Source organism: Equus caballus, chromosome 7 (genome assembly GCF_041296265.1).
Source record: "Equus caballus isolate H_3958 breed thoroughbred chromosome 7, TB-T2T, whole genome shotgun sequence".
Lineage (NCBI taxonomy): Eukaryota > Metazoa > Chordata > Mammalia > Perissodactyla > Equidae > Equus > Equus caballus.
Window position 1 is genome coordinate 89,184,389 of NC_091690.1, and position 17,212 is coordinate 89,201,600.

The 17,212-nt window shown below is 38.1% G+C and overlaps 1 protein-coding gene across 10 annotated transcripts in view; it reads right to left on the bottom strand.

Annotated features, from left to right (window-relative positions):
- Positions 1-17,212, bottom strand: part of UEVLD (UEV and lactate/malate dehyrogenase domains) — a 57,602-nt gene that overhangs the window by 5,824 nt on the left and 34,566 nt on the right. For 7 of the 10 annotated variants that reach the window (XM_005612210.4, XM_005612212.4, XM_023646164.2 and 4 more), the window contains 2 exons: positions 8,718-8,888; positions 7,295-7,468 (listed from right to left, as the gene is read on the bottom strand). In XM_005612210.4, the coding sequence (XP_005612267.3) occupies positions 7,295-7,468; positions 8,718-8,888 (345 nt within the window). Of the gene's footprint in view, positions 1-1,835; positions 2,023-7,294; positions 7,469-8,717; positions 8,889-11,860; positions 12,688-17,212 lie in introns of those variants that run through there. The other 3 variants (XR_011441170.1, XR_002809371.2, XM_023646165.2) reach the window with 3 other exon arrangements.

Sequence of the window (17,212 nt, forward strand, 5' to 3'; positions counted from 1 at the left end):
TTCTAAAGGGATCTTTTGGGTTACCATGTCCTTTCACTACACATTTATAAAAACAATTCAAAAATTCAAAGCTGTGCACATGACTGGGATATTTATACCACACTTTAATATTAAATAGAAATTGCAGGACGCATTTTGAAATCTTTCTAATGTTCATCTGTTTGTCATCTGTGTGAAGACATTCTTTGATACAAATCTGTATTTGGGTAGGCAAAACAAAAATACATTCAGATATATAAGACTGTTTAAGATACGTCTTCTAAACTGCATTGAAAATTAGGCCATTTAGTGATGTGTCAGCAACAAAGGACACTCTCTGTATCCAGATGCCTCCCTCCCTCACACTGATCATAAGCTTCCAGCGGTCAGGGATCATGTGTTTGTGTCCTCTCCATATATTCTTTACCATGGTGAAGAATACACAGGAGATAAGTGACCCCACACACAATCCGTAATTATGTTTGGTAACAAAGAGAAAAACACACTTGCAACAGTTAAGCTGAAAAACATGGAAAAGTTTTTACGTTAAGTAAAAAAAAAGCAAAGCCAATAACTGTTATGTGAAAATTATAAATACATGTGGACAGATTAAGGGATTATTTTTTTTGAGGAAGATTAGCCCTGAGCTAACATCTGCTGCCAATCCTTCTCTTTTTTGCTGAGGAAGACTGGCCCTGAGCTAACATCCATGCCCATCTTCCTCTCTTTTACGTGGGACGCCTGCCACAGCATGGCTTGACAAGTGGTGCGTAGGTCCGCACCCAGGATTCAAACCAGTGAACCCTGGGCCGCTGAAGCAGAATGTGTGAACTTAACCACTGTGCCACTGGGCCGGCCCCTAGATTAATGGATTTTTTAAAGATGTTTTACTTGGATAGACAGGTTATATATGAATTATTTTCTAAAAAAATTTTTGTACATTATTAGTATATTCAAAATAAAGGGAAAATTGGGGGTAAATGTCTGCTAAATGAAATACAGCATTTATAGACCTTAGAAAGATGAATAAAAGGGGCAAGGTAGGAGGGCTGGCCCAGTGGCATAGTGGTTGGGTTCATGCACTCCACTTCCGTGGCCCAGGGTTCACAGGTTTGGATCCTGGGTGTGGACCTACACACCACTCATCAGCCATGCTGTGGCAACGTCCCACATACAAAATAGAGGAAGACTGGCACAGGTGTTAGGCTCAGTGGAATCTTCCTCAAGCCAAAAGAGGATGATTGGCAACAGACGTTAGCTCAGGGCCAATCTTCCTCACCAAAAAGAAAAAGGGGGCAATGTAGGTATAAAAGACAAAAAACATCTGAAAATTATTCACAAGTGTGTATGTATATATATATATATATATATACATACACACACATATATACACACACACACACACACAGAGTCACATTCTTTACCTTTCCTCTCTGAGTCCTGACTTCCAAGAGAAATGAGAAAAGAATGCTTGGCGAGAGAGAGAAAGCTTCACTATGTTCAAATTTGTTGTGATATGTCATGAAAATTTTCAATTAAGTTTAGATGGACTGAATTGTTTCATTGTTTATTCATTCACTGCCCAGCCCTTCAACTTCCTAAAAGTATGTCTACCCTACTTTAAGCAGCTCTTTCAAATACTGTATCTAATCTATCCTAATCTTTCTGGTTCTATTCCTCAAGAGCAGTAATCCTCTGGCCCCAAAAATTTTACTGAGAAATGACCACAGGATGGCTTTTTTCCATTACATACAACACCTACTCCTTAGGTAAGACTGATGCCCAAAGCAGATGGCCTAACACCCTATTCTGAGGTCCAGCCCTTGGATTTCTAAAACATCATTTGAAGGAGTTACCTGCAGTTTACATATGATTCCAATCTCACAGATGAAAATAGCAGCTCCAAAGCATATGTTCTGCTGACTATCTAATTTGGTGGGGCATCATATGAATGACCTTTGGTCACAACAAGATGGCATCAGGATCATTCATTCAGTTAAAACACATTTACTGAGGCCATTCCAAGCTCAAGGAGCTTATAGTCTGGTGGGTGAAAAGACAGGTAAATATGCAGTTATAACACAGTGTGATAATGGTTATAATAGTGGCGTGAACTTACTTAACATGGAGAATTAGGGAAGGCTTCTTGGGAGAGGTGGCACTCAAGCCCAGTCTTGAAGGGGAAGCAGGAGTTAGCCAAGTGAATGTATGTTCAGGGAAAGGAAGCGTCAGGTACAAAGGTGGGGAGGCATGGAGTACATGAAGCATTCAGGAAGCTGCAAGTTGACCATCTGACTAGCACAGAAGGGCTGGCAGAATGGCAGAAGATGAAGCTGGGGAGGGAAGCAGGAAACAGATCCGAAAGGGTCTCGTATGTCATGTGATTCCTCCCCCAGGCTATGGCTGTCATTTATCTCTGAAATACTTGAAGAGAATAATTTTACTTACACACCTGTTATTCTTATAACTCTGTTTCCAAATCCTCATGTTGCTTTATTTCAAAGCGTAGTTTTACATGTCCTTTTGCCAATTTTCTATTCATCACCATCTTTCCGATCCCTGTAGTAACAGCTACCATTCACTGCATGTTTACTCTGTGCCAGACACTGAACTAAATGCTTTAGATCAAGTATCTAATTAAGTCACAGCAAGAAAAGGCACAGCTTTGGAGTCAGACCAGGATTCAGATCTCAGTTCTGCCCTTACTAGATGTGTAACCTCGGGCAAAGTATTTAACCTCATTGAGTCTTAAGCTTCCTGGGAAACCCCCATCTCCTTCACAGCGTGTTTGTAAAATTTAAATGAGGTATGCAAAGCATTTAATATACTAGTAGGCACTCAATAAAAAATAATTATAATTGCTATTACTATGGTGGTGTCACTTATGGAAAAATACAACCAGTTGCTTTCTACACATAAAACCAGCAGAGGGAGCCTCTAATCCATTTCTGGCTTCAGAGCCAAGGTAAGCATACCTATCTGTGGCTATAACTCTCTGAAACAAAGCAGAAGACAGGATAAAAGGTGATCTGATAGTGGTGCTAGATGGGAGACAGGGAGCTGGGCTGGGGAGTACATAGGGAGCCTCAGTGGAATCAGGTGATCTTAACTGAAGTGTGGATTCTTGGGTGTTTGTTCTATTATTATGCTTTAAAACATACATATACTCTATATGTATTCCTTTGTATATGTCAAATATTACATAATACTATATTTAAGTGACCCCAATTCACATGTACTACACCCCTCTATTTCTAGTTCCCGTTTGAGAGCTCAAGACAGAATTAACATATCCCTTTCTTGTGCCCTTGGACCTCTCTCACAGCAAGTTAATACTGCCTTTTATTATAGTCATTCCCTGTATTAGCCTCTAAGCTTCCTAAAGACAGGAACAGGTTCCTACACATTTATAAACCTCCAACAGCAGTCAGCACAATGCCTTCAGCTTATTTATCACGTCATGCCATCTTTTATTTTTTTTACAATTTGAGATATTAATACAACCATATTGTGAAATATTCTTGTTCATTCAAAAACTGTAACTTAGGAGGGGGACTAGTTAAATAAATTTTGGTATAGCCAGTAGTTAAAAACAATGAAGGAGATCTATATATGTAATTATGTAATTATGCAATCATTTCCAAGACATATTGGTGAGTAAGGAGGAAAGGTGGATAATGATGTTTGATGTATATTTCATATATGTGCCTGTCTAGGCACATATATTCTGGAAGGTTACACAAAAAACTGGTGACTGTAACTGCTTCTGGGGAGAGGACTGGGTGTCTGGCGTGAAGGGAAACTTCTTTTTCACTGCCTATCTTTTCGTACTATTTAATTTTTTTGCAATGTGAATGTACAACTTTTTCAACTAAAAGTACAGCTTAATAATTTACACTTTCAATAAGAAGGTGCACACACAGAATTAAAAGTGGATCAGAATAAACAGCGGTTTAACAAGAGAATAAACGTCATGAGACAATATATGGTTAATTACCATAGAGCTAGCAATAGCTTTTAGCTCAAAGGAGTGAAGAAATCACTGTGGAATGATGTGACCAGGAAAAGCTTCACAGCATTAGTAAGGAGGGCTTGACCTAGACCTTGAAGGGTGAGATTTGAATATGCTGAGAGAGAGGGAGAAGGGATTACGGGGGAGGTAACTGCAGTGGGCAAAGGTTCCTGTGGCTGAAGAAAGCTGTGGGGAGTGGCTGGCAGGCACAAGACCTGGGTTTTAGTCCTTCAGTGACTTTAAAAGCTCTTAGGCAGGTCACTTTTACCATCCCTTCATCCACTGCTGCTCCTTAACACAAAATGTAATCAAGGATCCCTTGTGTCCCTTCCAGCTCTCTAATAACATTACTGCTGCCACAAATAGAACTGGGAGGGAAGAGTAGAGCTATCTTTTGGGACTCCTTCAACGCCAAGCAAAGGAATTTAATAGTTCGGTCAGAGGAACCCAGTGAAAGTTTTTGAAAAGAGAAATATGACTGAGGAGGATTGAATTAATATGTGAAAGCATATATGTAAACACTATGTAAGTTTTGGCTAATATTATTATTAATTTGGCATCATTATAGGGAAGACTAGAGGGGGAAGAGCAAACTAGCTGGGAGATAAGCAAGTGGTCACCATGGACCAGAACTCAATGGCAGCAGAGAGTAACGTTCGGGGTCTTGGGTTTGTTTGAATCCTAGACATTCATTACTCTCACACATCTGCTCCAAGTTCTCGTTTGCTACCCTTTCCCAGGGTCCTACTGAAAGTGTTTAGTGTCAGGGAGCATTTTGAGTCTGAAAAATATTTCTGCTCAAATCACAGCGTCAGGTTTTGTGAAGGTTTTTGTACAGTCTGACTCTAGCATTGAACTTCCTAGGTAGCTAGTGAAGATTTATAAAGATTTAAAATACTGCTATATTTTATTAAAATAACGTGACTAACAAAAATGTACAACTGAAATCTCACAAGGTTGTAATCTATCATAACATTAATAAAAAAAAATTATACAAATACTACATATCCATAGTGACAAAAGTAGAAAACACAGAAAAGTACAAATTTTTAAAAGCTATCTTTAACCCAGATGTGACCACTGTTAATGTTTTGTGTTAATGGCATCAAAGCATAGAGGAAGCTTTAGATTCTAAGAAAACAGTTTTGAGCAGGTGATTTGCTTCGTGGCGCTATGGCTGACTCCTTAACTTTTAATGTGTGTGGTCTTTCTCCAGTGAAACAATCACTTCCTCATGGGCAGAGAAGTTCTTTTCCACATCGTGCTCTGCCCTTCAGTACCTAATGCTGAATAAAGTTACAGTAATGGATTTCAAAGGAAGAAGCGATGATTAATTTCCCCCAAATTACCTTTTCATCATAGCATTGTCATGCTCAAATACCTTTAAGGGTTCCCCCTGCCTGAGAATCACTTTCCAACTCTTTTTTTTTTTTTTTTTGAGGAAGATTAGCCATGAGCTAACATCTCCTGCCAATTCTCCTCTTTTTGCTGAGGAAGACTGGCCCTGAGCTAACATATGTGCCCATCCTCCTCTACTTTATATGTGGGACGCCTGCCACAGCATGGCTTGCCAAGTGGTGCTACCTCCGCACCTGCGATCCAAACCAGGGAACCCCGGGCTGCCGAAGCTGAACATGCAAACTTAACCGCTGCACCACCAGGCCAGCCCCTACTTTCCCACTCTTTGATCAGATATTCAAGGATCTCCAAAATGTGATTCCAACCAGGCTTATCTGGTTGAAACTTTCTGCAACGACTGGTCTAGATTTTTTATCCCATGAACATGTCATACTTAACTATGTGCCTTTGCCTCGTCTGATTTCCTTTTCCTAGAACGTCTTTCTCATTCTTTGCTATCTATTCAAATCCTATTCATTCTTCCAAAGTCCAGTTCAATGATGGCCTGTATATAATTTTCTCCAGTCATTTCAACTCATGTTAAATGCTCACTCATAAGTGTCTCAGCACTGTTAGTCTACTAATACTCATTTTGGCACTTAATCAGATAGTATCCTATACTTTTAGTGTTAGCTAAATCTTGTAAATATATGGATCATATGTAAACCCTTGTATATATTCTTGTAAATATTTTCTTGTAAATATTTTGTTTGTTGCTCTAAAATAATTTTTAAGTATGATGAAGGAAGAGACTATGTTCTATGCTTCTTTTATATCACACCAACGTTTACCATTTGCACAACATGGATCGACCGTGAAGGCACTGTGCTGAGTGAAACAAGTAAGACAGAGGAAGACAAATACCATATGATCTCACTTATATGCGGAATATAAAAAAGAAATCAAACTCATAGAAAAAGAGAGAGACCTACGGTTACCCGAGGCAGAGGGTGGGGGAAGGAGACTTGGAGGAAGGTGGTGAAAGGCGCAGACTTCCAGTCACGAGTTAAACAAAGCCAGGGATGCAACGTACAACGGGAGGCCGAGGGCCAACACTGCTGTGCGATGCACATCACCAGCAGAAAGTCTTTTCCCTTCTTTCTTTTTATTGTATCTATATGAGAAGATGGACGTTAGCTGAACCACTGTAGTAATCATTTCACAATGTATGTAAATCAAACCATCATGCTGTATGCCTTAAATTTATACAGTGATATTTGTCAATTATTTCTCAATAAAACTGGGGAAAGAAATGAACAAAATGAGGATAAACAGGACTTCTACCACCTGACCAACGTGACTTCCCAGCGTAGGGAAACAAGAAAGGAGTAAAGGAAGAGATTCTCAAGTCAAGTAGGGAAAGCGTTCCTTTGGGATAGGAAAAGGGCTTTGCAGTCTGGGGAATGGATGCTTTCTGTGGGAGGGACAGAGCAAGTGGCTGTAAGAAAGGCCATAAGGATAAACAAAGGGTGGAAATTCTGTTTAAAAAGGTGAGAAACAGGGAGGAGGTATGTACCTAGGGAGAAAGTCTGAACTTAGGAAAGGTAAGCAAGGTTGAAGGGTGGGGAAAGTACAGGAAAGAGTGATGTATATGCTTTAGGGTTTATTGAAATGTTGCTCTCTAGAAAATTAAACTTTCAAATTAATCCTGGTCTCTCAAATTCAATTAAAAAAAATAAAACCTAACGGGTCTTGCCTAATCTTAAACTTAGAGAAAAGTAAATACAATGAGAATGACACATGTGAAAGTCTCTTCACAATATGGGGCCTGGTCCACAAAAAGCACTCAAATGTGGAACGAGATCCAGCTAAGCTCCACAATCCTGGAGTCTCCAGACACACCCGGAGAGCGTGGCCACTGGTGATTTCGGTTATCAACATAACGAATAGAAATGTATTTCTTACCTTTGTCTTCTCCCTGTTCACCAATAACCCATACTTCTTTTCCTGAAGTTTGTGCTCTCAAGACATTTGTAATAATATATTGTAATCTCTGTGAATCCAGATTGCATCCAATTCTAATCACTCGATTTGCAGGAAATGCGCTCAGTTTCCATGTCACGTAGGTCATGATTTCCACTGAATATCACATACAAGGTGAAAATGTAAAGATTTTTAAAAATATACTTCTAGCCTACTTCATAAACAAAATATTTGTTATTTACTAAGTATATTAGAGCTTCTATACACTCTTCTTAGGTCCTAAATGTACGGTGAGGCATAATATATTTTTAATGTATATTAAAAACACTAACCAGGTATCAGCATGATTTTACATCCCTTTGTTGTTAAATATAAATTGTTAAGAGTGAAAACAGATAATTTCCTAGAATAGTTAAGCAAGAAGGATGAAAACTGGGTACAGAAAACTAGAGAGTCCTAAGTTTTTTTTTCATTGATCAAGTTCTTTTTTATATCTCTTAAGCTACATTTCTATCTTTAAATTAAAATAATGATTCATGTACCACCACTAAGGAGTACAGCATTAAGAACAAAAACACAACTACTTTTTTCTGCCATGCCAAAAGGATGTCAGGTTTAAAGAGACCAATGTCCCTCAACCAATTCCTGTAGGAAAACAAGTGAAATGCATACTACACCCTATACTGGGAACATTAAAAATGCTGTTCACCAACCTGATTCCAGTACCACCTAATTCTTTGAAAACATTTCTTTTTTAACCAAAACAGTGGTGAAACAATTTAAAAAATACAAAATGTTGGGGCCGGCCCTGTGGCAGAGTGGTTAAGTTTGCACACTCCGCTGCAGGCAGCCCAGTGTTTCGTTGGTTCGAATCCTGGGTGGGGACATGGCACTGCTCATCAAGCCACGCTGAGGTGGCGTCCCACATGCCACAACTAGAAGGACCCACAACGAAGAATATACAACTATGTACCGGGAGGCTTTGGGGAGAAAAAGGAAAAAAATAAAAATCTTTAAAAAAAAAATACAAAATGTTAAAAATGCACACTGGCATGCTCACTAACATTTTATGCCACTTCAGAGTTAACAAAATGTCCGCTATATAAGCCACTGCATTTTTCTCTTGAGTGTTTTACCATCTTCTCACTGAGGAAGACATGGCTAACAACCTGGAACATAATAATGGTAATATTACATAAAAATTGTAAGTTGTAAACTTTCCAGTTAATGCCAGTCATAAGAAGTACCTGGTTGATAGGATATGGAAATACCTATATTGTTCATTATAAGAGCAATTTAACTGAATAGTCTGTCCCTTTATAATCTAGTTTTATGACTTTTATCAGTAATGGCAATTCTATCGATGCACTGAGCCATCAGATTAATTTAAAATAAAACTTTTTACCTGGTTGTGATGCAACAAGCAGGACACCATGTTGACTATAATGTCCCAGAGCGGGGACAAGGGCTCTGAACATATCCACGTTGCTCTGCACCACGTCAAGGTAGGACTGAGAACTACCCAAAGAGTTAACCGTGAAGATCACCACCTTGGAATGAGCAGAGGCAGACAAATCTAGTGAATAAAAAGAAACAGTCTGAGCTCAAGATACAGGTTTTAATCAAGTTCTTGTTCTTGTTTTTCTTTTCTACAAGTAGAGAGCTTTTAGGCACACTTGCCCTCAGATCACTCCCGTCTCCACAGGGAGTCAAGGGGGGAAAGTTAGCAATAAAGACAAAGAAAATAAATTACAGGATCCAGAACCAACAAACAAGGACTTAGTTTTTCATGTAATTCACAATTTTCTTAAGGAAAATAAGTAATATGCCATAGGCAAAATGAACCTATAATCAATCACATCACTGATTTTTGAAGGGTGAGTGTAGAGTCCTAGAGTTCCTTGAAAGTGACTCAGAGGCCATCTGGGAGGAGTGGGAATAAGTGGAAAGAAGGTTGGTAGGCACGGCTCCAAGCTGTTTACTTTGACCTCTGCTTGCATCTGTTTCATTTATTAAGGATTCTACTCCAAAGAGGAAAAAAATAGTTTGAAAATCTTTAAATCAAGATAAAATGTCTTGGGTCATTTTTTATCGACTTTTTCTTATACTGAAACGCAGTGTCCTTGGTTTTAGGTGTTTTCAGTGGGACCTACAGGTAAGCAACTGTTAGGACTTAGGAAAAGCCATTCCTAGCTCCACTCCTCTGATCCTGAAGCACACATGTGCTTTCACATTACTCTCTATTACACAATGTGTTTTATAGTAAGTGCATGCCAAAACAGTGGCCAGGCATTATTAGCATCAGAAACAACAGAAAAATAATAAAGTAACTAGAATGGCATCAGTCCAGTCAACACTCCTAAATGAATATTAGCATTCCAGGGAGACAATGAGTAGATTCCAGGCTTTATATCTTAACTAAGCCTCTAAGGCCATCTTTCTAAAGTTTCAGAAGGAAACATTTGTGCAATGTGTCCATTGAGAAGTGCATTATCCAAGTTTAGTTCATATTCTGACACAGTCGTGGGGAGGGAAGATCCAAAAACAGAGTCCTGGAGTTTAATTATGGTTCTTCATGAGTCCTCAAGTAATTCCTGTGTTCTAGTGTTCAGAGTAGATACCTGGTGATGAGTTAAAACCTCAAGAATTGGAAGACACTGGAACTGGAAAGTATACAGTTAACATTTCCATACCACTTCTATGTGCCAGGTATTGTTCTAAGAGCTTTCTATATATTTACTCAATCAATCTAATCTACAACACACTAGGGGGTAACATCATCCCCACTTTACAGATGAGGAATCTGAGGCACAGAGAAGTTAAGTAACTTGCTCAAAGTCACAGAGGTAGTAAGTAGAACTAGAATTCAAGCCCAGGCAGTCTGGCTTCAGAGTGCTATTAAGCACTATTCTATATTTAGAAACTTAGTCCTCCATCCTCATAAACATGAGTAAATTGATATCTGGAGAGAGTAGGTGGCTTGTCCATTACTATTAAATATCAGTAAACAGTTCAATTTACGACCGTACAATTTCGCCCTGACCTATCTTGCCAGGATCATTTTTCTTTTCCCCCTTTAGCTTCCTCTACTTTGAATAATAGAAACGCCCTCACCCTCAAGGTTGACCTATGAGTAAACAGAGTGGTAGCTGTCTAATATGCTTCCAAAAGAACAAGAAAGGCTTCCTACTCCGTAAGATTTCCCCTCAAGCTCCCAAGCCTTTTACTCTTTTCTTTTGAGCCTGGAAGCTAGTATTTCTTATATCCCCCTAGGTAAACCTTGGGCTCAAGTTGAATTGGTTTATGTTCTTCCTCAGAAAATTTCTCTCACTTTCCTGATATTGGCTTTTGCTCAAATTCTTTCATCTGGAATGTTTCTCACTGCACTCACCATGTGTTTAATAACTATCTGTTTAATTGTTTACTACATTAAACATATTCTAAGTCCTATGAGAGCAGCGATTGTTTATCTTACTCATCCTTCCATCTCCAAGATCCAGTCACTTAGCAACTGGTACATTTCCCACCATCTCTGCCAATCCACATCACCCCAGTCCTGGAAGACCCAGCACTTCTCAGTCCGACTTAGCTGAAAGTAATATCTCCCTCCAGTCAACTCCAGGAGTCTCCCCTGTCTTTCCAGTCTCTTGGCAACCAATCATAAATCACCTCATTACTCCCTTCTTGTCATGAATCACTGTTTACATCTTGCCTGTGTGTCTCTCCATCTAAACTTTAACCTGCTTCCGGCCAAGTAGAGAGCCTTCCATTTCTATCAGTCCCCTGAAGCAGTTCTTAAATGCTAGGCTGGGTGCTTAAGAATAACTTGGGAAGCATAATAAAATTACAGATTATCCCATGTTCTGAAGATTTTATTTAAATAGGTAAGGGGAAATATTTCTCAGGAATGCAACTCCCCATGTAATTCTGATGCACAACTAGGTTTGGTAAATACTGCCCCACAGGCAACTAAATTCTTTTCACCTAGTAGGCACTCAGAAAATTTTTATTTGACTCTTCCTGCTCATGTCTTCCCTTAGAAGCTGGTGATTTAATGAGGGGAAAAAGATTATACAGTTATAAAGAGAATTAGGAAGAACCTTAAGCATGATTATGGAAAGCTATGCTATAAATTACAATAAGGATTATAATAGAAGTTTATTTAACAATAACACAGTAGGGTGCAAGGATTAGAACTGAGGGCTTCAGAATGAGACTGCCTGGTTCAAATCCTAACTTTACCACTTATGTATTTGCACAGCGAAAAGTTTCCTCCTGTGCCAGGGGTCAGTTAGCATCTGTACTTCCAGGACGCAAGACTCTCACCTCTATCCCATCTCCATAGGTAGCCCAGAAAAACTATATCCTTCCTGATAAGCCACTGCTTCCTAATCATAGGCCCTAGACCAGTGGCTGGTCATAGCTATACTAAGGGATACCAATCCAATACCAAGCATGTCAGAAGATCCACTAAATAATCTCATGCTCTGATATACTACTGTTCTCAGATTTCGAGGATGATGTTGTGATAAATGAAATACACATTCATTTTAAATCATTACTGAATTATTTTATTCAAAACCATGGAAAACAAGGCAATCAAAGAATGACATCTAAATGCTGTGGAGATCTCAATGAAGTATTCTAGCCAGTGCATCACTCTGAATAATGGAGACAGTACAAGTATTTCTGGTTCCCTGATATATTGCTAAACCCTTCTTCTTATAATAGAAAATTACTGAATATCGTCTTTTCAAGTTATTTTTCACTATGACTCAAAATTTTAGAAATGTGTTTGCTCTTCTGATGATGATGATAACCCTTAATTTAGAAATTGTGTTAAGATGAGAGCTATTAAAAATCTTCCTATGTTGGGAGAGGGTATCCCCAAAGAATGATTTCACAGTAGCTTTGGGCAATCTTGCAGTCAATGACTAGAAAGGGTATTTTTTCCTGGTGAAATGGATAGTTTATGTTAAACAAGAGTGCCCATATTAAAAAAGAAGGTAGGGAATTACTGCTCAGTTCAAGTTAGTGCCTTTAATGATTACTGCCACAGTGAGCTGGGTTTTGGAGTTGTATAAAGAATGCCAACACTTTCCAAGATTCATCATATGTGGCAAACTAAGGCCATGAATTCAGTAGTTATGCTATATCTCTACCTTTAGAGAGGATTGTCTGAAAAATAAAATGTATGTCTATTGATAAAATTTCCCAGTAAGAGGAAAAAATGATACAAAAATTCCAGACACCAATACTAAAAGCATGAAGAGTAATGAGTGATCAGCAAAAGGGTTGCTCTGGAAGGTCTCCTAAAGAGAAAGTGACAAGTTGTTTCGTGTGAAGGCCATGTTGAGGCTAATGAGAGTCCTCACCTAGAGTAAGTGGAAAGGGAGAAAGCAGGTAATGAAAGGCTTAAATCAATGATTCTCAATTTCAATACAGTAAATTTCAAACTTTTTTGATTGTGACCCATGCTAGGAGAAATACATTTTATATCACAACCCAGAGACAATGTATGCATATATGTATACATATAAAACAAAAACATTACATAAAATATCCTTACTATATGTGCTTTGATATTTTCTATTATTCTAGTTCATTTTTATAAAATGCTGGTCATCATCCACTATGGTGATTCCACAATCTGCAACTGTGTCACTACTCACAATGTGAAAAATATTGCTTTTAATGAGTCTAAGCAGTACCTGAGCTACTTATCTAAAATGTACATTCCCAGGCTCCACCCCTAGAAATTCACAGTCCATAGTCCTGGGGTGGATGCCAGGCAGCTGTAATTTTAAAAAGCACCTCAAGTGATTCTGATACACATGATCAATCCATAAACCATATTTTAAGAACCACTGGCTATTGAGCAAGTTTTGCTTTACTCTATATGTGAACAACAACTTATTTTTTCATTTACAACTGTTGAACACCTTTTTCTCCATGTACATACATGCATATACCCATAGACACAAACATTTATGCTTGTATATGCACAGACTATTTCTGGAGTGAATCGTGAAATTGGTAACAAACTTACATTTGAAAACCTAGCTTAGCCTCTTACTAACTGCATATCCTAAGCCACAATCTCTCTGAGAAGTAACAGGGTATGGATATATGTAAAGTATCTAACACATATACTGATTCGTTAAAAAATGGCAACTATTGGGGCTGGCCCCAAGGCCGAGTGGTTAAGTTTGCACACTCTGCTGCAGGCAGCCCAGTGTTTCGTTGGTTCGAATCCTGGGCGTGGACATGGCACTGCTCATCAAACCACGCTGAGGCAGCGTCCCACATGCCACAACTAGAAGGATCCACAAGGAAGAATATACAACTATGTACTGGGGGGCTTTGGGGAGAAAAAGGAAAAAAATAAAATCTTTAAAAAAAAGGCAACTATTACTATTATTAAGGGAAAACAGATTAACATAGTAGTGTCTTTAGTGAAGAAACGACATGATCAAAATAATATCATAGGACAATTATTGCATTAGTTATGTTTAATATAGAATAAAAGTAATCGAGAGAAAGGAAACAGGAACCCTCATATACTGTTGGTGACAGAATAAATTGATACTTCTTTGGGGACAATTTAATAATATAAATTCTAAAAACACATACCTTTTGCAACCTACACAGAATTCGAAATATATTATGATGTACATCCAAAAGCTATATAATGTTATAACCCAATGTTACTGCAATTAAAAATAAATAAACAAAAAAAAACCACATACCTTTTGACCCAGTAATTCTACTTTATCCCACTAGTTAGAGAAGTACACAAAAATTTTCATATTACAATGTTCTCTGAACTATTATTTGTAATAAAAAAAACCAAAACAACTTAGATGTCTACCAACAGGAGACAGACATCCATCTGAGCTGTTCAAAGCAATAGATCTATATATGCTATTATATAGATCTTCAAAAGCACACTATTAATTCATCAATAATTTAAACACAGAATTGCCAAATGATCCAGCAATTACACTTGTGGGTATAAACCAAAAAGAATTGAAAACAGGTGTTCAAACAAAAACTTGTACATGAATATTCATAGCAGCACTATCTACAATAGGAAAAAGATGCAACTCAAACGTCCATCAACTGATAAATGAATGAATAAAATGCGTATATCATAACATGGAATAGTATTCAGCCATAAAAAGGAATGAGGTACTGATACATGCTACAATATAGATGAACTTTGAAAACATTATGCTAAGTGAAAGAAGCCAGACACAACAGGCCACATATTGTATGACTCCATCTATATGAAATAGCCAGAAGGGGCAAATCCATGAAGCAGATTAGTGGTTGCCAGGGCTGGGGGAGAAGGGAAATGGGTACCAGGTTTTATTTTGGGGTGATGAGAATGTTCTGGAACTAGATACTGGTGACAGCTGCACAACATTGTGAATGCACTAAATGTCACCAGCAGTGAATTTTGTCATATGTATTTTAGCACAATAAAAAAATAAAGGGATAAACATATTAAGTGCAAAAAACAAGTGCAGAACCAGTTTCCCCAATCTGACTCCTGAAGCAACTACTCTTAATTCCTTCGTATTTCTCCAGACTTAGTCTATGCATACACAAGCATAACTTTGTGTATGTATGTATATGTATTTGTATGCTCATCTGTAAATATGTACATTCCTCCCCAAACTGTTTTAATAGCTCTTTAAAAAAAAACCCAAATGGAGCAAAAGCACAACTTTAGGATGATCAGTCAATTGCAGTCATCAATGCCTGTCACTGATGACTTCCAAATTTATTTCGAAATTTCCAAAACTACTGAGCTTAATTTTGCAAAATTAATGCTTCTCCATATTATATATTTATGAGATGCTAGTTAACATTATATTTAAGATTCTTCATAAAACAGTAATTAAATTAAGTGCTATCAGGAATGTACAACCAAAGTTAACAAGGGGAAAAGGAAAGGTGCCCCAAGATGGTGTGGACTCATTCAACATTCCCTGCTCGGTGGCAAGCACCATGCACTATACATCTACTCCAAGGATTCTATTCTTTCAATTATCTGAAACAATAGTTATTGATGGTTAATGAGACACATAGGAAGAAACAATTTCTTCAGGTCCTACAAGGCCTCACAGCCTCTAGGGTCCATGTACTAAAGAATTTCCTAAAGTGTTCTGGAAGAGTTAAGAGGTCCCTTAAGAACTTTAGTGCCTGGAAATGACAGGCACAAGAGAACACCTAGCTCCCCAAGGGATCCTCTATACAAGGTCTACAAAAGGATCATTAAAGCAACTACTCGTCTCTCTCAGAGCAGGAAACTGAATTCATTGTATCCTGCAGGGATCCAGAGGCTTCCCAGAACTGTTACACCCAGTTTTCATAACCTATACGTATAATTGCAACTTTTCTCACCCACTGTTGTGCTTAGTACATTCAGGCTTGTGAAACCATGTCTTGATATTTTATTTGGAAAACATGGTCAAGGAATACAGGAGACCTAATGGAAAGGCAAAGGAAAGCCAAACAACTATAACATATTACAACCTGACTTGAGCTATAAGCTGGTTTTGGAAGATCATTAAATAAGAATAAACTCCAGCATTACTCTAGTTCAATGGTCTTCCAATTCTTTTTGATGACACATCTTTAGTAATAAAATATTTTTAAGCCCACATTCCAAAATATTGTATTTACCTATATATATGTGTCTGTACTAATATATTATGTACATTATAAAATATATGCAAAATTTTTAATCAAAAATATAAGGTAAGGGGCCAACCCTGGTGGCCTAGTGGTGAAGTTTGGCATGTTCCACTTCAGTGGCCCAGGTTTGGTTCTCAGGTGTGGACCTATGTCACTCATCTGTCAGTGGCCAAGCTGTGGTGGCGGCTCACATACAAAAAGAGGAAGATTGGCAGCAGATGTTAGCTTAGGGCAAATCTTCCTCAGCAAAAAGAAAAAAAAAAAGATAAGATGAGAATTACTTTTTTAATACTTTAAATTTTATTTATTAATGATATAAAAATTCTTTTTATTCTTTTATTTTTAAAGATTTTTTTTTCCTTTTTCTCCCCAAAGTCCCCCAGTACATGGTTGTATATTTTTAGTTGTGGGTCCTTCTAGTTGTGGCATGTGGGATGCTGCCTCAGCATGGCCTGACAAGTGGTGCCAAGTCTGTGCCCAGGATCCAAACCGGTGAAATCCTGGGCCAGCGAAGCAGAGCACATGAACCCAACCACTCAGCCAGGGGGCTGGCCCAACCCTTTTTATTCTTATTAAAATTTATTTTAACAGTATATTTTTAGTGAAAGCAATGTGATTTTTTTTTTAAATCTTGGTTTAGCACTTGCAATATACCAAGATGTAGGTTTTAGTGCCACTTTACAGGTGATAAAACTGAACTTTGAGAGATTATATAATCTGACAAGTGTCAGAGCTATAATGTGGCAGAGGTAGGATGCAAACCCCCATCTGTCAAACTCTAAAACCAGTGCTCTTAACCAACATATCATGAGAAAGGAAGCAATCAAAGAAAACAAATTTATACTAAAGAGCACGTCAGAAACAGAGAATAAATCCTCTGACCAATCTGAATGGTATTTGCTTGCCTGACTCTTGTTAAGATAATCAGTTACAATCTCTCTATGACTTTGGGTAAGTCACTTATCTGATCTGAATCTTAGTCTGCCAACATGTAAAATGAGGGACTTGGACTAGGTAATCTTTGATGTGCTTTCATCATTAAAATTCCAGGACGCTAGGATTTTCAGGGCTGTGAAACTACTCCATAGGACACTATAAGGGTGGATGCACATCATTATAGATATGTCCTCACCCACAGAATGGACACCAACAAGAGCGAACCCTAATAGTGTAAACTATGGACTGTAGATGATA